Source organism: Theobroma cacao, chromosome 6, assembly GCF_000208745.1.
Source record: "Theobroma cacao cultivar B97-61/B2 chromosome 6, Criollo_cocoa_genome_V2, whole genome shotgun sequence".
NCBI lineage: Eukaryota > Viridiplantae > Streptophyta > Magnoliopsida > Malvales > Malvaceae > Theobroma > Theobroma cacao.
Genome location: NC_030855.1, coordinates 20,555,064 through 20,576,536, shown reverse-complemented (window position 1 = coordinate 20,576,536; position 21,473 = coordinate 20,555,064). Strand labels below are relative to the sequence as shown.

Genomic DNA, 21,473 nt, shown 5'->3' with positions numbered 1-21,473 from the left:
ATTCCATTTTACGTAAATAAAAATACCTTGATGATATTACAAACTATAAGAGGAGAATGAATAATTTATATATTATAAAGTTTATATTTAATCTAGTTTTGTTACCAACCAACAGAGGTGAAATAGAGGGCGGTGGGAAAATCACGTAACATGGAGCCAATCCTAATTTCGGTGGGCGGCCGCATTTAAGAGGTTAATTAGTTTGGATAAAATCTGATTTTGGGTACTAAAAGTAACGAAATTAATTTTGATAAAGCAAAAGGGTTTAGAATTCAATTAGAGGCCAATATTTATCCGTAAGACATATGACGTATCATGAGGTGATACATGGCGCAACATACTACATGATGGCATGTAAATGGGTCCATCTAGCTGCAACAGTTACATCACCAATATTATCCTTTTGAAGCAGCAGTATCATTTTTATTTCCTTTCCTTTATTTTGCTTAGTAAAATTAGGGAATAAAACTAATCATTTCGTTTTAAATTGAATATTCAATTGTCAAATAACATAAAAAAGGGATATTGTGTTTTTCATTTTACAATTTTTTCTCTTATAGTAACATAAAAATTAGAGAATTTTTACCTAAAATTAGGATTTTAATAGATTTGGTTTCCTAACGAGTTGGAAGATTTTTTAGTACGAAATAAAGTTAACTAAAAGAACATATGTTATTTATATCCGTAACATTCCATTTGAGAAGGAAAAAAAAACAAGAGTAATAAAATCCAATCCCATGTGACAACCTCCCCTGAAACAAACAATTAAAAGGTACAGTACTCTACAATAAAAGACAAACCACAATAAATATATTTAATCAATTTGATTATGAGAGTAGCTACAAAAACCTCAGCGGTCAGCACTCAATATTTTCAACATACAAAATGCAGAAAAAGAAAATAAAATAAAAAGAGAAAAAAGCCCCACCGTCACTGTACTCTCTTTCTCTTTCAATTATGCACTTCCTTTGCCTGGTGAGCCAGTTCAATGCATCCCCCCCAGCTGCCACACAGTTGAAATCTCTCCTTTTTATTGTAAGTTTTATTCCACACTCACTCCCTCATTTCCATTAACGCACTCTCCCCAAAGCTCCATCCCCCCCCCACCCCCCAATGGGTTTCTTTCCTTTCTTCTTTCTTTCTTTATTATCTTTAGCTTCTTCAGCTTCTAGGGTGGATCAGAAGACCTTTATCGTTAGAGTCCAACACGATGTCAAGCCTTCCATTTTCACCACTCACAAGCACTGGTATGAGTCTTCCCTTTCCTCCGTTCTCTCCCCTTCAACTCCCACCCAAGTTCTTCACGTATACGACAACGTTTTCCACGGCTTCTCAGCCAAGCTTTCCCCAACCGAAGCCCTCAAGCTCCAAACTCTTCCCCATATCATCGCTGTTATCCCTGAGCAAGTCCGGCACGTGCAAACCACGCGCTCTCCTCTCTTTTTGGGCCTCAAAACCACCGACAGCGCCGGCCTCTTGAAAGAATCCGACTTTGGGTCCGATCTTGTTATCGGAGTAATCGACACGGGTATTTGGCCCGAGCGCCAAAGCTTCAACGACCGTGACTTGGGGCCTATTCCTTCTAAATGGAAAGGCCAATGTGTTAGGACAAAAGATTTCGGTTCTAGTTCTTGTAATAAAAAGCTGATAGGGGCAAAGTTTTTCTGCAACGGTTACGAAGCAACTAATGGGAAAATGAACGAAACCTCGGAGTTTCGTTCCCCACGAGATTCGGATGGCCATGGGACCCACACGGCTTCTATTGCTGCTGGAAGGTATGTCTTCCCAGCTTCTACTTTAGGTTATGCTAAAGGAGTAGCTGCTGGGATGGCACCGAAAGCTCGACTTGCTGCTTATAAAGTTTGCTGGAATGCTGGTTGTTATGACTCTGATATTCTAGCTGCCTTTGATGCCGCTGTAGCTGACGGGGTTGATGTCATTTCGTTGAGTGTTGGTGGTGTTGTGGTGCCTTATTATCTCGATGCCATTGCGATTGGTGCTTTCGGTGCTGCTGATAAAGGGATTTTTGTGTCGGCTTCGGCTGGGAATGGGGGTCCTGGCGGATTGAGTGTTACTAATGTGGCTCCCTGGGTGGCTACTGTTGGTGCCGGGACGATTGATAGGGATTTTCCAGCTGATGTTAAGCTTGGAAACGGTAAAGTTGTGCCTGGAGTCAGTGTTTATAATGGGCCGGGTTTGTCTCCGGGTCGGATGTACCCGTTGGTTTATGCTGGGACTGGTGGTGGTGATGGGTATTCTTCTTCTTTGTGTATGGAAGGTTCATTGGATCCTGACTTTGTGAAAGGCAAAATTGTTTTGTGTGATAGAGGAATTAATTCCAGGGCTGCTAAAGGGGAAGTTGTGAAAAAGGCTGGAGGGATTGGAATGATTTTGGCTAATGGGGTTTTTGATGGGGAAGGGTTGGTTGCTGATTGCCATGTGTTGCCAGCTACTGCTGTTGGTGCGGCAAACGGGGATGAGATTAGGAGGTACATTGATTCTGCATCTAAATCCAAGTCACCAGCTACCGCTACTATTGTTTTTAAAGGAACTCGCTTAGGGGTCCGGCCAGCTCCTGTTGTGGCTTCGTTTTCAGCTCGAGGGCCTAATCCGGAGACTCCGGAGATTTTGAAGCCTGACGTGATTGCTCCTGGATTGAACATTCTTGCTGCCTGGCCTGATAAAGTTGGGCCGTCTGGTGTTGCATCAGATAAGCGGAGGACAGAGTTTAATATTCTTTCAGGCACTTCAATGGCTTGTCCTCATGTTTCTGGATTGGCTGCTTTGTTGAAGGCAGCTCATTCTGAATGGAGCCCTGCAGCCATAAAGTCTGCCCTGATGACCACTGCTTATACAGTCGACAATCGAGGGGAAACTATGCTTGATGAATCCAGTGGGAATACTTCTACTGTGTTGGATTTTGGATCTGGTCATGTTCACCCCACAAAGGCTATGGATCCTGGGCTGGTTTATGATATAACCTCGATGGATTATGTGGATTTCTTGTGCAATTCGAATTATACAATTAACAATATACAAGTGATTACGAGGAGGAATGCAGATTGCAGTGGGGCAAAAAGGGCTGGCCATATTGGGAATCTGAATTACCCATCATTTTCTGCTGTTTTTCAACAGTATGGCAAGCATAAGATGTCTACGCATTTCCTTAGGCAAGTGACCAATGTTGGGGACCCAAATTCAGTGTATAAAGTTACAGTTAGACCACCTAGTGGGACACTGGTGACAGTAGAGCCAGAGCAGCTTGTATTTAGGAGGGTAGGGCAGAAATTGAATTTTCTCGTAAGAGTGCAGGCCATGGCAGTCAAGCTCTCTCCTGGGAGCACTAACATGAAAAGTGGTTCAATCGTGTGGTCTGATGGGAAGCACAATGTCACAAGTCCCTTAATTGTGACAATGCAGCAACCACTGTAGCTTGTCTGTATGTTAGGCATTTCGGGGTTTTAGGAATTTTGGTCTCCTTATTATATAGGGTTTATAAAAATTATCTCTATATGTGTAACGAGATTGTGCTTGCGTTTTCTATATCAGAAAGCGGTGGAGTTGGCTTTATAATGCAAGGTGAAGTTATAATCTGCGCAGGCTACAGGGAAAAGTGCAGGTCTAGTGTATCTTTACTACCGTAAGATTAAGAAGCAAGAATGTTTTTGTAGAAATTATGTGTGTTGAGAAGATGCCAAGGATAATGAAAAAAGTTCCCTCTTTTTTCATATTACTTAAACACTTGTCTAAATCTTTTGCTTTACTTAAATCCGTTGAATTATCAACTCACTCCTACTTGTCTATTGCTTGCATTAGTGAATGCATGTGGAGCTGGTAATCACCTCTCTCATTGTGGTCTTCTAGTCAAAGCATAATATGCATGTAAATTAACTGCTTAACAGCAAAGGCATCACAATAATGACAATGATCAAGACAAAAATCATGTGGGGTTGCCTGATCAAGCAAAATCGCCAACGTCCTTTTGTTTGTTTTGCTCAGATAGCTTGTCTCCCGGTATAGGTGGGATCTAATTGCTTCCCATAAACAGAAGTGAGAACACGTCGAGCATAAAACCATCCTCAACTGACAGTACCATACCTTTGGTGGTCATCTTTCAATCAGCATCAAAGAAAATTAAAGAGTTGCTCTGCCTAAACTTATCAGATATCTTTTCAGTTCCACTACAGAGAAAATTTTCTTCATCCAGGAAAACTCATCATTTTCTCGGGATAAAGTCAGAGAACATGCGAAAAAAAACACGCGTTGAAAGATAAAGCATCAATAGCACACATGCAATAATGTCAAAACAAACATGAATAGTTGCCTATATACGAAGATGAATAAGGAATTAAGCCTAATGAATGCATGTTCAATTATAGAATCATGCGGATAAGTTGGCCAATCTCTGTCTACAAATGGAACAAAATCGATGTTAACCGTGCAACAAAAGCGACTTAGCTGGAAAATGTTTCACTTTGCAGAATTGGGTTATTATAACGCGGTTTTCTAGCTGTTTTTTTTTTTTTTGTTTATCTAATTTTATTCTTGTTTAAGGTGTAAGTTAGATTAATTCTTCTATCTTTTTGTGATTGTCCTAATATCTTGTGATCATTTCCACTATTGCAAATTATGAAGTGACGGGGAGGAGAAAAGTAAACTCGTCGTGTAGCTTAGCCATTGAAGCGAAAAGCAGCAATTTGCGGGGCAACAGCTTGGGCTTTATCGACAACTCATCTTTGTACCACATACTGTGAATAAAAACAAGAAAAAGTATGAGTTTGTGAGCATTTGTCAACTTTATGTTGAAACCATTCCTGGTCGCTATTATTTATTTGGTCTGGGTCTAGGACGTATCAAAAGCCCATAAAGTTAGAGGGTGGCCAGCACTACGGGGCTTTTTAGAAACAGGAAGGAGAGGCATGACAAGCCCAATATCCATTACGCTGGCTGTATTTGCGTCATTTATCAGTACTTTTCTGTTACTTTTCTATGTATTGCCAAATTATTTCCTCTCTTTTCTTTTCTGTTTCTTGTCAATGTCAAGAGATGATGCAAAAGCGGTGAATTCCAGATATTTAACCTTACCTCTTGATCACATAAAAATCAGTATGTGAAGTCTGATCCTTCAATTTTGTGTTCGTGACGTGTATGGAAGGGTTGAAAGAGACGAGCATATTGACTACTAGAATATCTCCGTGGCCTATTTTGGGCTTTTCCTTGTTTTTTTTTGGTTAAAAATTAAGTCTAATGCATGCTAAAAAACATTTGAATCCCACAGATTCATGAGATCCTTATACAGCTGAAGTATCAGCACAAGAGTTAGCCTCTCTATAGGAGTGGTAGGCCTTGAAATCCTCAATTCTCAATCCCTGAATAAATGTAAAATCAGGGTATTTTGAGCTGCTTCTAGTTAAACTTGGCAGATTCTCTGAATAATGTAAAATCGAGCCCATAATATGCAGCCTGCAGCTCTCCTATTTCCCTGTTGAACTCAACAGCAAGACAAATGAAAGCATCATCAAACATCTAATGCAAAGGATTTTTCTTTTTCCAAGTAGAAAGTGAATTGCCTGTACCCTTTTTTGTCTTACATTATTTGGGTACATCTCACTCAACTGAATCATCGCAACAATTTGCCCTATAATCTTCTCACTGCCCAAAAGCTCTGAGTTTTTTCTCTTGATTTGAGGTATAGATGTTCCCCTCTAGTAAGTGCCATCTTTTCACCATCCACATTTGTATTTTTGGAGAAACGGAAAAAGTTGGATCAGTTTATTAAGAAATAATACTGACACCCACTTGAAAAGGCCTGGAATGATGTAGTTCCTCCACCTGTTACTTCCACTTCCGGAAATCATAAAATAGGATTTCATAGTTGTATTATATCTAGGAATAACATTTTCTCTGTTTAGGTATCTATAGCTGTTACTTATTGAAATTAACTTTGTGCCAGCCGCCCTCTAAGAAGAGCCGACTGCTGACTCTCGTTGCCCAATATAAAGACTTTGAAGAAAACAAGTTCAATGCAACTTCTAGAGCTGGATTAATCATTGAAGTTGCTACTATTTCCGATAGCAAGAAGTAATGATTAAGGAACTTGATCAACATTGAAAATGAAATGCCTGATAACCCATCTGCTCATAGCCGATGTAGCATCCAATGTCTTTTGTTTTTTGGTTGTTGCTTGAAAAGAAAAGGACTTGAAAACACTTTGGCCTGTATCCGTATAACATCATTTTCTTCTCCTTGTGAAAAAGTACTTACCAGTTCACATCGTCATATTGCATGTAGGCTATAGCAAAAGAAAGTGAGTTAAGCCCTCATTGACGATTGTCCTGATTCAACTAGAAAACGCCCTTTCAGAATCCAAGTGGTCCTAGACATAAATCCCATATCTAACTTTGACGTCCTGTTTCCGTAAGAAAGATAGAAACGGAAAGATGGGTGGAAACGTTTTCTGTCTCGTTATTTACAACACAATGTTTACGCAACAATCGAAATGTATATGGAATATCAGAAACTTTGTTCCTTGTTTGTACCCACAAATGTAGGCCACGTAATCTGTTTTGTAAGGCCCCAGTGATCATATTTTAATTCAATCAAAGCTTTTTCATTTTAACTATGGTTTTAAGAATTTAATTAAGCTCTTTTAGCTGCTTGAGTTAAAAGAACCTTCGAAAGGTATATCTAGGCTTCTGAATCGGCCTTGCAAACAGTGCAACTTTCTTGAGAGTTTGATCTTTTTAAGCCTTTTGTCTCTGTCAATAAGTATTACGTTACAAAATCAAAGCCCAAAGTCCCATTTCAGCTGCCACACATCAATATTGGTTGTCTTCACAGAAATTTGACTGTTGAAAATTCTCAGTTCTTTTTGTTACTTGGAAAATCTGCTTGGATCAGCACAAAGCTTGGTCGAGACCATTGTTTTTCAAGTACCAGCCCATGAAATTGAATTGCATCCATACACTGAGTCTCTGTTTACATACTCATACGTAGACGAATATTTAAACCTTATATTATTGCAAAGCCACTTTCCACCTAGGGGTGCCGTGACTGCCACTTAAATGACTTTGCCATATCAGTTGTGACTTCGTGAATTAACTACATTAATAGAAAGGAAAAGCCACAGAAAAGTAACATATTTATTTATTTTAATCGAGAGATTGAATGCATGAACCTCTTTTTCACTCTATCCTTTGCAGCATGGTACATAAGGATTTTACCACCAATGAAAAATTTTTAACTATTTTTTTATCTATAACTTTAAAATAGGTATTTGTAGAAAATTAGTATATAGAATTGCTTTACGTAATTCCATTTATCTGCCTACTCTTAATTAGAATGCAAACACACTATTAATCTTCTCATCTTTTCTTCTAATTTTTGCCAACCACAATTAAGTAAGAAAATTAAAAGTGTGGCATAATAAGGGCTATCACAGCAAGCCTAATACTATGCTTTTTCTTTTGCCAGAAATGATACACCTAATTAGTTGTGGCATAAACCTACAAGAGAGATATCAGAATGCATGTGTTGTCCACTTAGCAGAAATTATTTATTGAACACTTATATTATTAGTAACTTAATTGGCTCCTCTTATTAATTGCCTACCTAACTTTGGTATAACTTAAATGAGCGTTGTTACTCTGGCGAAATTATGATAATTATTAGACACTATGTCCCACCATGTAAATGAAGCTTAAAAAGAAAAGATCAATTGGCAACAGCATATATGTTAGATATATAATTAATTAAATTATTTATAATTGAGCGGCCTTTTTAAGAGTCTATTTGATCTGATTTTTTTTTAATTTTTTAATTTAAAAGCTAATATAAAATTTCTATGAAAATTAATAAATTTTTAAATTAAGTTAAATATGTTTGATAAATTTACTTTTATAAGCTCTTTTTAATAGATAAGTTGTTTTGTAAAACAATTTATATAAGTTCTAATTTTGGTTAAAATTACTATAAAATGTATTTACTATAAATAATTTTTTATTAATCACAAATTCTTTTGTTCAAAATAAAAAAAGTTAATTTATTTTTTATTTCATTAAAATAAATTTTTAAAAATATAAAAAGTATTTTTATATAATATAAAATTTATAATTAATAATAAATCATATAAAAATAAAAACAGATAATATTGAAATTATTTTAAATTGATAAGGACATTTTTGAAATAAAAAAAATCTCCTGAAAAAGATGTATGTTTCTAGAGCTTTTCTTAAAGTTATTTTTTAAAAAAAATTAAGAAATATTCAAAATTTTCATTTAATTTGACTTTTATTTTTAAAAGATAAATAAGTTAAAAAAATTAAACCAAACAGACACTTAAGTTAGAATATGTTCTCTAAGATTTAGTTTATTGAATAGTTTAACTTCAACTCATCAAAGTAACATGCCCACTTGCACAATTTTTAACTTAACAAACATGTAAACATCAATGTTTACAAAGTATTGGCCATTATCTAGATAAGATTAAACTGGATGTCAATGATTCCTATCTGTCAAGGGTCCACGTGGGAAACTACACGTCTTTGGGCTTTGGCTAGGAGACAACTCCCTAGGAGGACCACCCTGGTCGGGTCTTACGCAAAGACAAACACAGAAATTTCCTACCCAACCCTGGGTCTCACCCTCGTTCTCAGCAAGAATCAAGTCATCTTTTTAGCCGTCCGATTCGTCAACGCTGAACTCTGATTGGTCAACCCAGGTGAGCAATTAACTTTGCTTCAATGGGCAGCTATTTTCAAAGCAACCGCTTCTCATCCCACTTGCCCAACTTGGACTTTTAGTTCAATGTATTGATTGATAAACATCAAGATTTCTTTTGTCAAAGTGAAGCGTGTAGGCCATGAGGTTCCTTCTTTTTAAATTTCTTTCACCTTCTAATTAGGGTTACTTTGATTAAATTGCTAAAATAATCACATGTTGATCATCTTGATGAATTAAAAGTAATTAATCAAATCATAACATACAGTACAAGTAGGAAGACGTCTTGGCCACTGAACATTTTGTAAGGTTAATCCTACTTAGTTTCTTAAACAATTGAACAACTTGTGTTTAGTGGGTGATAGAACTCCTACTCCAATATAAAAAAAAATATATTAACAGTATCGATAGTACTGATGATGACAAATATTATGATATTCTCATAGGGGTGTGAGAGAGAGACCTATTTTGCCGACATGGTTTATTTATTTTTTGAAAAAAAATATAAGAATAATTAAGAAACCAAGGGATTTTGCTTGGTTTTAAATTTGTATATTAATTGGTTTTCAGCTTGAAACTAATCAATCCCACAATCAAGAATAAATTTTATGCATAAGTTTAAAAGATCTTACATTTCTTAGATTAATTTCTAAGTAAGGATACGATTTCTCTCCAGTTTCCATGTAAAGATATTTGAATTTCTTTTGCCTGCAAGGTTGAGATGTTTATGTTCTTTGTTCTGCAGTGTGTTTTTTTTTATCTGCTGGTGCAAGTGTTCTATAGGTTTTGCCTCCTCCTATGTAAAGCTTATTTTGATTTCAAATAAAATTCTACTTTTTTATAAAAAAATATATACAAGCAATAAACGGATGAACTTGTAATAATCTTTTACAACGTAGAAAATCAAATATTAAAAAAAAAAACCCAAAAAAGTTATAGTAATTAAAAATTTATATTAATCAATACCCAAACTTCAATGGTATATGAAAGATAGATTATACCGATATCCAGGCAGATAATTGCTAGTGAAAAGGAGTAGATAAATCCCAGTTAATTGGAGGCAGCCAGGCAGGTGCCCATTATTTGTAAGCAAGCAAGCAAGTTGATCGAAAGAAAAAACACGATATTCATAATTCATTTATCATCAAATCGTGGAAACAGGGTGAGAAAAAAAAACGCGGGTTTTCTTCAACCTTCAATTCAATCAAATGGCCAATACCCAAAACATAACACTATTCCAACATCGTCTAGGGCTGTGCACCCCAAACTCGAAATCTTGTCTTTAGCCCTATGCCTTTGCTGGCTGCGGGTCCCTTTCTCCAATCCTTTTTATTTTTATTTTATATTTCCTGTATGTTTTAAAACTCTTCTTTTGTTTTGTCGTTTTGCTTTCATTTGTCTATTGTTCCTCATATACGGCAGATTCCGGTGCATGAACCTCCTTTTTCACCTTCTTTTACCCTTTTTCTCATTATCTCCTGGAATTCGTGTTGGCCCCGCGGTAAATTGTATGGGAAGTTTCCAGTACAGTTGCATACTTTTCTCTTCCCAACTTATCCTTCCATTTTCATCAACTCTTATATTACCTCTCTTTTTTTTTATACAAATAATTTTCCTTCAATATTTACCAATTAGATTACTAACTACTACTAATAATAATAATAACATGTGAGGTGGATTGAGAAAACAAATCACTCATTAAATTGAAGAATTTGGAATGCTTAATTGAGGCCACTAATTGAAGAATCTAAAGTTGGTAGAGGAAAAGAAGATCACATGAGTTTGAATGTGGCTTAGGGAAAGGGTCATGATTTGGACCAAAGTAACTTCACGTTAAAGTTGCTTTTGATTAGAATTACTAAAGGCTACACAAATAAATGTATGTTTACACAATTCTCCTAAATCTCTTACCTTTTTTTCTCCCTAAATGATCACGAAATTCAATGATCATGAATATGACTATTCTTTGATCATAAATATATAATAATTATGAAAATGTACTACCATCAATTTTGCACATCTTCAAAATTGAAATTGATTAGTTATAAACTTTGTAGTGACAATATGAATTCATCTTATAATAAGTGTTAGATTTTGCAATTTGGTTGATGCTTATGGTAATTTTACTTATTCTGTATAAAAATTTTAAAGAATAAATAAAAATAAAATTTTAAATTACTGAAAGTAAAAGCTTGAGGTTGGCCGCAACAGAGTTCGGGCCACGACGATGGTTTGTCTGGAACCTGAGCAGGAAGAATGAGCCACGAGCAATGTTTTCTTGTGACGAATTACCAACACGTGTTACGTATTTTTCACCCACTTCGCATACACTAAAATAGCTTGAGAAGAGTTTTTCAAAATAAAATCACAGTCAAGAAAACAGCTAACGCCTGACCTGTTTTGACCAAAACAATTATACGTGGGCTGTGATAGAAGTTGGTGAAACTAGCTAGAAATAAACGAGTGGGGGGCGTGGACAATCTGTGCAAAAACTCGTGAATTCAAAGAAAAATTAGGTGCAAATCAGCAAGATATTAGTCTGGTCAAATCTGGTGAAGCTAACTCATTTCTCCGACAGAAGGTAAAAGAAAGCCCTCCCCAACGGATGTGAAATGAGTAGAACGTAGGAACCCAGTTCATTTTTGTTATTATTATTATCTCTGAAAAGGCTTCTCAAATATCCAGCAATAGCAGGAATTTGTACAGTTTTGACTTTGGATTTACCTGCCCTTATAGGAAGGTGAGAAATAAACAAGGACAAGGCAAGTTTTGCAACTCTCTCTTTGACCAGCAGATGAAGGTATATTCCTTCTTGTGCTTTTATGGACTGTTTGATTACTTCTTCTCTAACTCCATTTAAAAAAAAAAATTAAACAACATAATGACATTGAACCAAAAATATGTATTATAAAGTTTATTCAATGTCCTATGTTTGGAAAGTATCCCGTAGTTTGTTCATAATGTATTCTCCTACGTTAACGTTTTATAAAGTTGATCGAGGAATAATATTATCAATATTAGTAAGCATAAATCTTAATAATTGGAACCCAAATCATGTTTTTGCTAATTATTTAGGCCTTTCCTTAATGAAAAACAAAGGTAACCACAGGTTTTGTTTTGTTGGCGTACAAGAAATGGGTACAATAATGTTGTTTGTCATCGTCCATTTCTTAAATTAATTAGCAACAGTAATTCGTGTGTAATGCACGAGAATAAGAATCCTTTATGAACAGAATACTGCTTATGTCCAAGATGTGGGGCCTGTTATCCTATCACTGGATTTTTCTTTTGATGGAATCTTATAATCATCAGAATCATACGTCCAAAGAGAGGTGAAATATAAATCTTCACTATTGATTTATATTATGTAATGCTTAAGACTCTAAACATAGGGCTGTTATTCCATCTTAAAGAAGGATAATGTTTGAGATTTAAAATTTCCTCCCCCTTGAAGGACTTTTTCATATATTCAACTTCTTTTACAATTTTGTAACATACTAGTATTTATGTCACGTGTGGTGCATGTGATTTGACACGTCAATTACATTAATATTAACTCAAACATTATATTGAAATTTTAAAAATTATTATTTATAAAAAAATTATTAAAAAGAAAAAAGAAAAAAAAACACATTCACATTAATTACATAGTGAAATCATTAAGTATGTAGTAAAAACTTCTTAGATTCTACTTTCTAAGAATGATTAGAATAAAATAAATAGAATTGTAGATCACTTAGATAATTAAAACTTTTATAATAATAATAAGTGAAAATTTATGTTTTTATCGTTCAAAAGCTTTTCAATATCCATACTTTTATATATTTATATAAGATATAAATATTTTTAATAATTAAAAAGTAAGTTTATTTATAATAAAATAGTAATAAAAGTTAAAAACAAGCATAAAGTGTATAATTGTAGTTGAATTACTACTTTATTGTCTCCACAACTGCATTCCATTATTGCAAAAGATACATATCAATGTGATAATGTTCAACGAAAGAGAAGTTAGCTCAATGATTAAGATTAATCATTCATTCACTCTCAATAGTAATTAGTATGAAGTTTGAATAATAATGATTTTTTGTTAACATTAATCTTAGATTCATGCCTATTTAAGATATTTTTTCTTTGTGTTAATTTTGAATACACAAACCTTATAAATATGACATATTTAACACTAGATAAGATAGACCTTATTAAAATTAATCTTGTAGGTAAGAATTTTAGAGCATACAATACATTTTATTAGATTATAAGAAATTAAGTAATTTGTTTATCTTTATAATATTTGTTTCATTAATCTAAAATATTTAAGTATACTCTTCATTAATATTAATATCTAATATATGAATCGTATAAGATACAAAATATTTTGTTAAAAGAGGATAATCTCTTATTATGGTTAATTTCAAATGTAAAATCTTGTGAGATACCATTTATCTTATTTGGATACGAGAGATTAACTTACCTATTTAGTCTAATAGTTTTCTGTGTTCCTTTTACCAAAGTAGGACATTTTCAATTAGAAGGGCACTTCAGTCTCCATAATCGTAATTCCCCATCAACAGCAAGGGCATAATAGTAAAACAAAATGATTCCACAATTTCTTCCTCAAGAAATATAAAATGGTCACCAACCCTCTCTAAACCCTCTAGGAAACAACTCTTTCATTTCACCCAACAACCGATACCCAAAAAAAAAAAAAAAACAAGAGCTATCTAGTTTTTCATATTTCTCATTTTAACCACAAATCTCTGAAAATCTTTTCACTGAAGTCCCTTACTCTGATCAAGGCATCATGTGTGGAGGTGCGATTATCTCCGATTTGATCCCCCCGACGCGGACGCGACGCCTGACGGCTGATTACTTGTGGCCTGATCTGACTAAATCCGGGTCCAAAAAGAGGTCGGGTAAAAGGTACTCGAAGCCCGTGATCGATTTGGATGATGACTTCGAGGCTGACTTTCAGGAGTTTAAGGATGAGGAAACCGATGCCGATGACTTCGATGATGTTGATGATGTTTTGGCTGATGTTAAGCCCTTTGCTCTCTCTGCTACAAAGAAACCAGCTTCTGCTGCCTCTGGTGGTAATAATAGTGATAACGATTTCCTCTCTTTTTCTTTTTTTCCTTTTTTTTTATTTGAGTTTTGAGTTGCTTGTTGATTGTTTTGTAAAAATGGGTTCCTTTCTTGATGTTGAATTTTCTTTCCTGTTCCTTTTTTGGTAAAATGAATATGTAATTTTTTTTCAAAGTTAGTCTTTTTTGCGTTTACTGTAAAGTTTCCATTTTTCATTTACTCCTTTATGGAGGAATTCTTAAAGGTTGAATTGGTTAGATCATTGGCTAAGTTTGCGTGGCTTGAGTTATGGATTTTGTATATGGCTAAAGGTCCGTTGTTATCAAAATTTCCTTGCTTATCTGGCTATTTGATCGAAGTGGGCCTTATGAATACAATAATTAGCAGTTTTAATTAAAATTTATGGATTTTACTAAAAGCTCATTTTTTTTAAAAAAAAATTTGTACATTATTTTTTTTCAGCTGTTGGTAGATTTTGTCTCTGGCTATGTATATAAGCTTTTCCTTTTTATTTCCCTTTTTCCTGCTTTATATATTTTAGAAAGTAAATTATTTTCCCTTTTCCGTTTAGGATTTGCTTGTAAGCTAGAGATGGCAGGAAAAAGAAAAACTAGAGAAGTTAGATCATAAAATCTTAGATAATTAAAGCTTCTTCAACTTGAATAAATAAAGATCTGTAATAATGGTGAACTTTTCTGCAAGAACACATCAGCTGATTTTGTAGTTTGTCTACTTTAGATTATGGGTTTTTCCCTTATAAAATTTGGATATTTTGGTTCTTTGGATCTTGTTCTCTGTATTGTTTATGTTAGGTCGTTTTTGATCCGTTCATGAGAGTTAAAAGAGGGAATTTTAACCATTAGTTTTTTTTTAAAATATCATTATAAAAGATTATTTTGTTGATTTTTCTGTTCCTTTTCTACAAACTTGTTAGAATTAACTTAAAATACATCTAAAAAAAAGAGGAACTTAAAGTATGATTTTTTCTTCTTACTTCAGTCTGTATGACCAATCTCTTTGGTTCTTATATTTCTACTCCCTTTTGTCTATTGGTGCTTGAAATCTTAATATGCATGACGAGCATGTTTCTTATGTCCAAAAGGAGAAATCAAAGTTTTTTATTTTTCAATTGATACCTCAAGGAATAATTTTCTGGATAATATTTTCTAAATATGTTTTTCTCATGATTTTTTTCCACTCAAAGTTTTTTGCTCTTGCCGGGTGAAAGATTTGTAATTATTTATAGGTTATTTGGTCTACTATAACATTTATATATGGTTCATGCATCTGTATCGCTGTATCATATTAATATTTTTATTTTCAATTATTGAAGGTTCAAACTCTGTAAAATCTGTGGAATTCAATGGTCAAGCTGAGAAATCTGCAAAAAGAAAGAGGAAGAACCAGTACCGTGGAATTCGACAGCGTCCATGGGGTAAATGGGCTGCTGAGATCCGAGACCCAAGGAAAGGGGTTAGGGTCTGGCTAGGAACTTTCAATACTGCTGAAGAAGCTGCAAGAGCTTATGATGCTGAGGCCCGAAGAATTCGGGGTAAGAAAGCAAAGGTGAACTTCCCTGATGAGGCTCCGCGTACTTCTCCAAAGCGTGCAGTTAAGGCAAATTCTCAGAAATCACTTTCCAGGTCAAATTTGAGCCCTGTTCAGCCAAATCTCGACCAGAATTTCAATTATTTGAGCAAACCAGAGCAGGACTACTTTGATACCATGGGTTTTGTCGAAGAGAAGCCACCAATGGATCAGTTTGCATACGTGGACCCACCTCATGTGTCTGAAGATGTTGGATTGAAACCCTTCGCTCAATCTGACAATGCCTCCTTGTATTTTAATTCAGACCAGGGAAGTAACTCCTTTGATTGTTCTGACTTTGGCTGGGGGGAACAGGGTGCCAAGACTCCTGAAATATCATCTATTCTTGAAGCTTCTATAGAGAGTGATGAGTTTGTGGAGGATGCAAACCCTAAGAAGAAGCTGAAACCAAGTTCTGACAATGTTACGCCTATTGAAGACAATTCTGCAAAAAGTTTGTCTGATGAGCTATTGGCTTTGGACAATCAGATGAAGTACTTTCAAATGCCATTTATTGAGGGGAACTGGGATGCCTCAATTGATGCCTTCCTCAACGGAGATGCGACACAGGATGGTGGAAACCCAATGGATCTTTGGAGCTTTGATGACTTCCCTGCCATGGCTGAGGGTGTTTTCTGATCAAACTTCCCCTACTTACTAGTTTTTGTAAATAAGGCAACATGTTAGTGAGTTTCACCCCTCTGGCAGCTGCTTTATTATTTCAATTGTGTTATCTCTAAAATTATTCCTTTTTTTGGTTGTATGTTCGAATGTTCACTTATTGATATTTTGCTTTTTTTTTTTCTTGTTTATTGCTCTCAGGAATTGGTCAATCTGTTGTGAAGTTGGAGTAAAACAGCTATACATGCGTATGCCTTGTCTGAATGTTTACAGAGGCTTTTAGTATGTTCCCTTTTGTCTATTAGACATTGAACTGCAGTGTTTAAATTTGAGTAACTGTATCTGTGATCATGTGTGATTTGTGATGAAATACTGAAAGCAGATGAATGTTTAACCATGCTCTTTGTTTCTACCATACTCCCTCTCAGGTTTTCTTAACAGGAGCCCACAATTTGATTTGTATTTTTAATAATATACCAATTTTTTTCCAAGGAGAGGCCACTGCTTAATTATGATATTTGCAATACATTGCTTCTAGTCTTTAGCGGTTAAGTGGCCTTGCTCTATTCCTAGACATCTCAGCCAGCGGCTTCCTTTTGCCTTGGGAGTCTAGCTGCTGCAAGTTTTTACCCGAGTTTGTATCATAAACAAACCACTGAGCATTATTGCTTTTGTGCTTCCCGGCTAGCCATCATTTTCTGCCTTTTTACTGAAGTGGGCGGGTGCAATACATTTTATGTGAGATTATTACCGTGAGTGACGCACCAAAAGCTTTTGCATTCGGTTGCTGACTTGTAATTGACGAGGCTTTTCTTTACCATGTGATTTTCCTCTCGTCATTTGCCGCGTATTCTTGGAATTGACGATGGCCTCAGGGAAATTAAATAACCACTAATAGGGAACGTTCGTTTGCAGTGGCCACGTGAAGACATATGCCTTGCAGTGATATGAGCAGAGGCATGGGAAAAATCTCATCCAATCTTCTGCTCCCCTCGCATGTGAGGAGCATGGCAAAGTTATCGTGTACATGGACCTTGTCGATAGGTCACTTTACTCCCTTTTATAGTGGGATTTGTTTGCTAGCTGAAGGTCAGGGGATTTGTGTTGGGTTTCATCATTTAGGCCACGGTGGGGTCAGCTATGCTGGTGTGCTGGGCCCCAGTATTCATAGGTTTTTTTTTAGTTTTTGGGGGGGGGGTGGGGTGGGGTGTGGGTGAGTGTGGCAAGTCCTAGGAAGATGAGCCCACCCCCGTCATCCTGCGTTGCAGGACTAACTTTGTGAAGAGAATGGTGAAAGAAAGGACATGAAATTAGCTTTAAGGATCCCGTGATTGTCCACAACATTGGCTGCAAAAGCAACCCAGCAGCACCATCACCAACACCACCACCACCACCACCACAACCGGGGCCCTTTGCCCATAAGTGACCCCTAACCAAAAACCAATAATTACGCATATCTCTGGGCAAAAGTTCTAGGGCCGAGGGGAATATCTGTTTTGTCATTTGTGCCCACAAGAGTTCTCCAAATATTCAGATTGCTTTATGGATCTTCTCCTGCCTGGATGTTGTGAAATACCCGCACCAGGGATAACGTGATCCGATGCCTATTGATCTGCCCCTTTGCAGCAGAGAGCAAAAGGGGTTAATCAAAGATTAGATCTTAACCACATCAATAGGCAAAATAGGGTCTGGTCAGTGCTTATTCCAATCAAGAGGATTGTCTATTTCTTTATAAATCTTAGAGAAGAGGAATGATGGGCAATGGCTCCATTTTGAGTGAGTACTAGTCATCCAAGTTACTAGCCCTATTTATAAAATGCATGCCAGTAGAAAATTAAATGAATATGTTGAACTTCCAAAAAGTTATCTCAGCCTTCAGCAATTGAGGCTGTACGGCAGTGGGAACTTATTCGCATTTTTTGAATCTAATTATTGAGTTCAATGAACGAAACTTCAACAAAAGAATACCTAAAATTAATCTATGGTCTTGACTCATTTCTTTCTATTCAATCTACCCTGGAATCTATTCGAGGCTTCGGAGCCCCGTTAAGAAAGGAATAACGGAATTCTGCAGTTAAAGGAAAACATCAAATTCCTTCTTAATCTAGAAGTAGCAACAATAAAGTAACGATTAAATAACCACTTAAGCTGTTTGATTAGTTTGGCTGAGTCCCAAGATGAAGGTTCATCATGAATGCTGCAATGCCCGATTTGGCTTGTTTATGTTTCCAGCAACAATCTAAGCAAAAGCGTTTTCTCAGGAGATGCTGTTTCTTTCTGTCTGTTAATCTTCTTGTCATAGTTGCCACGGTAGGGGTGGGTGGATTGACTGTTGTATTCGTTTTGAAGCCTCAAAAGCCGGTATTTTCTATTCAAACCATAAGATTAGATGCTTACAAATTGAATGTTTATTCCAATTCAACCCTCTTTGTTTCGTCTGTTGCATCTTTGATCTTAAATGCTAGCAATCCTAACAAAATTGGCCTAAGCTACAGCCCTTCGAGGTTTCAACTTTATTTGGAAGGACTTCCAATAGCAGCTATTCGAGTTCCCAGGTTCTATCAACCTGCTCATAGTAACAATGTAAGTTTGAGAACAAGGGTTTTGGTTTCTTGTGTGAATGTTAGCCAGGTTATGGGTGGAGGTTGGTTGCAAGATCAGCAGGGGCAGAACATTATTCCAATGAAACTATTAGGCGATATTAAAGTAAACCTCCATATTCTACACTTAACCCTGCCAAAAATCAAGGTTTGTATGTGTACTCTTTCTTTCCTTTCACCTTGATAAAGATTTACATTCTGAATTGCTTGCTTCTCAAAGCTTTCAAGTTCAAAGCATCAAAATGACATAAACCTCAATTTATGAATCAATTTTTTTTCCCATAAAGGGATTCATAACAGATTATTTAGGTTTTGCAATAATTAGTGCTTGCCGTATTTCAATTGGCAGACGCATATAGTTGTTTTTGACCACTGAAAAGAAAAGCATAGTTCTTTTGGAATTTGGAAGTTGATATATTACAGCTCCCAAACTATCATGAGAGCGTAAACAGATGACTTTAGGACTTTGAGAAATTGCAGATGCCTTACTTTAAGCCCATAAACCTTTGGTTTCATGGTCATGTATCTATTTCTTAAGTTTAATACATTCATTTTATACCTAAGTAGTTTTCCCAAGTCCCAAAATGTCATACCTTCTTTTTTATACTTCATAATTTTTATGTCTTGCAGGTTGCCCTGGATTGTGACATAAGTTTCGAGTATAGCCAATTGGCATTCCTAAATGAAGCTTACAGCAACAAAGCAGCTAAAAATCTCTTTGTAAGTGTCATTTCACATCTCATAATTTCCCCTAAGTAGAAATCATCATGCACGCTTATATATATAAATATGTCTTCTTTGATTCATTTGTAAATTACTTGACTTTGCTGCAGGCATCCTTTTCAAATGATTCCAAATCCTTCCTGAAGCAATGTGCATTGGCTATCTACATCTAAAAAAACCGGAGATTTTCTTGATAAGAAAGTTTGCCTTTTCTGAAGCTACAAGATTCTTGTTGATGTGATTTGCTAATGGCTAAATAGCCTGACGGTCTCTTCTTCCTTAAGGAAGATTAAGATCCTTGCTAATGGCTTATATAAGGAATCCTGTCACCTGGCCCTCCTAAATCAAGACATGGAGGCATTTGATTCTCAATCTTATCAAAAAAGAAATCATAGGATTCAATTCATCTTACAGTTTTTACATCAATAGCATGATATGATTATCAGCCAGCCATGATGTCTTTTCATTATAATTTCCAATTTTTTTTTTTGAAAAAAAATCCTGCAGCGAACCATGGGTAAATTACTAGTTACTATGTATTTCAAAGATCATGTATGACTAAGGTCTGATCCACCATTTTCACTTACAAATCCAGCAAGAAATTCACAATCAGCAACCTGCATCATAACTGAAAAAATAACGTGTTCCACCAGTTACAGTTGTGGAGAGTAAAGTTATTACAGATAATTGCCACTGGTCAGCAAATATATCCAGCATTAAAATCCCCCAAAACACAGCTTTCCATGTTTGGCAACTCGTCTCTACTCCAGCTGGCTTCTTTGTGGAGACGCCCAACGTCATTCATTGCAACAGAAACTAGAGTCTCAAGTGATCTTCCACTTTTTGCTAAGAGGTCATCATCTATCTTAATTTCCAATATTTGACAATTATGTTAATATATAGATCCGGAAATTAATCGAAACGATGAAAGAGCTAATCAAAATACTATTATTGTATTCTCTTTTCTTTAGTGCATTTGTCCTCAGCTTGTTTATTTTTCATAAGCAAGGGAAGGACCCCGCACCTCCTTTGATCATTGTCCATTTGAATGGACTGATATGGCCACCTTAACTCCACTCTAGCTCGTCTTTAGCCCAGGCCTACTCATATACTCTATTTCTATGTTTTGCATGCAAAAAAAGTCAAGTTCAAAGCTCAAAGAACCAAGCACGAGTTTCATCTTCTACTAGAGATGTTGTAGATTCAACAGCTTAAACGCATAGATCGAATTTCTTCCTGCGAGCTTAATTTGACGTTTCAACTGTTCATATTTATTGACATATTTCTTTCTTGACTTGGACAATATCTGGGTTATATTTCACACCCATACATTCGCCTTTTTCGATATTCTTTCATTGACATCTATGAGGACTGTGATGGCCTCTTAATAAGGGATTGCCCCGTTGCAAATTTTCTCTATACACAATCAAAATCTTACCTTTTTCTTTCGGCTCTAAAGAAAAAGATTATAGAAAGGTGATGAACCTCATGTCTATCTGTTAGGAAGCCGATATAGGAAGGGTATATAGAGTTAGACACACACACACATAAGTCAAATTAGACGTGTAGTCTAGCTAGCCTTTGCCATCATCATAAGTAAAAATATTCCAATCTAGGCCTTGGGCCGTGAAGTTTAAATATGATCACCAAGTAATTAAGCCATAATTACCTTCGGAGATAAACTTGAATTTCATCACATACGTACTTACCACCAATGGACCATAGTAACTTGTCATACGATGATTTAACTACATAGATGTATTTTAGAGAAAATAAAGAGAATGACGGGCTGGTGGCAAGTACTGTGAAAAGCAATGGATTTTTCACTAGTGATTCATTCATAGAAATCTCATGTTAAAATATTTCTTGACGTGTCTTTGAAATGCTCTTGAAGGCCTCACTTATACTTTGATTAAGCAAGGCATGCAACATGCGAAAATTTATACAAAAAGGATACCGAAATGATCAGCAGTTGTGATGAAATATTAATGAGAGTAATTAAGGAGCTTTAATTAAGATGCATGCAAGGGTCCATTTTCCAGAGAAACAAATTAGTGAAAATCAATTGATCCAAAATTCAAGACAATCCAGTTTACATTTTCATGGAAATTCAATTATATTATATATATATATAAATTA

The 21,473-nt window shown here is 35.6% G+C and overlaps 3 protein-coding genes across 5 annotated transcripts; all 3 read left to right on the top strand.

Moving 5' to 3' along the window:
* On the top strand, window positions 916-3,748 carry LOC18596298 (subtilisin-like protease SBT1.5). The gene has a single exon (XM_007024688.2). The coding sequence runs from the start codon at window positions 1,114-1,116 to the stop codon at window positions 3,430-3,432; it is 2,319 nt and encodes a 772-aa protein (XP_007024750.2). The 5' UTR covers window positions 916-1,113; the 3' UTR covers window positions 3,433-3,748.
* Window positions 13,360-16,426, top strand: LOC18596297 (ethylene-responsive transcription factor RAP2-12). 2 transcript variants are annotated; one of them, XM_018123522.1, is made up of 3 exons: window positions 13,360-13,811; window positions 15,137-16,072; window positions 16,213-16,426. In XM_018123522.1, exons 1-2 carry the CDS (start codon window positions 13,523-13,525, stop codon window positions 16,027-16,029), a joined length of 1,182 nt encoding a protein of 393 aa, XP_017979011.1. In that variant the 5' UTR covers window positions 13,360-13,522; the 3' UTR covers window positions 16,030-16,072; window positions 16,213-16,426. The 2 variants fall into 2 exon arrangements, with proteins under 2 accessions (XP_017979011.1, XP_007024747.1); XM_007024685.2 differs by having other exon boundaries at window positions 15,137-16,076.
* LOC18596296 lies at window positions 17,222-19,950 on the top strand. 2 transcript variants are annotated; one of them, XR_001928316.1, is made up of 4 exons: window positions 17,222-18,372; window positions 18,507-18,759; window positions 19,242-19,331; window positions 19,445-19,950. XR_001928316.1 is itself a non-coding variant. In XM_007024683.2 (3 exons), the coding sequence occupies exons 1-3, from the start codon at window positions 18,202-18,204 to the stop codon at window positions 19,505-19,507; spliced, it is 711 nt and encodes a 236-aa protein (XP_007024745.1). In that variant the 5' UTR covers window positions 17,222-18,201; the 3' UTR covers window positions 19,508-19,950. The 2 variants fall into 2 exon arrangements, 1 of the variants encoding a protein (XP_007024745.1); XM_007024683.2 differs by having other exon boundaries at window positions 17,222-18,759.

Coding starts and splice junctions, on each gene's coding strand:
- LOC18596297 (XM_018123522.1), top strand. CDS start 13,523: ATGTGTGGAGGTGCGATTATCTCCGATTTGATCCCCCCGACGCGGACG. Junction 13,812..15,136: donor AGCTTCTGCTGCCTCTGGTG/GTAATAATAGTG, acceptor CAATTATTGAAG/GTTCAAACTCTGTAAAATCT.
- LOC18596296 (XM_007024683.2), top strand. CDS start 18,202: ATGAATGCTGCAATGCCCGATTTGGCTTGTTTATGTTTCCAGCAACAA. Junction 18,760..19,241: donor TAACCCTGCCAAAAATCAAG/GTTTGTATGTGT, acceptor TATGTCTTGCAG/GTTGCCCTGGATTGTGACAT. Junction 19,332..19,444: donor AAGCAGCTAAAAATCTCTTT/GTAAGTGTCATT, acceptor ACTTTGCTGCAG/GCATCCTTTTCAAATGATTC.
- LOC18596298 (XM_007024688.2), top strand. CDS start 1,114: ATGGGTTTCTTTCCTTTCTTCTTTCTTTCTTTATTATCTTTAGCTTCT.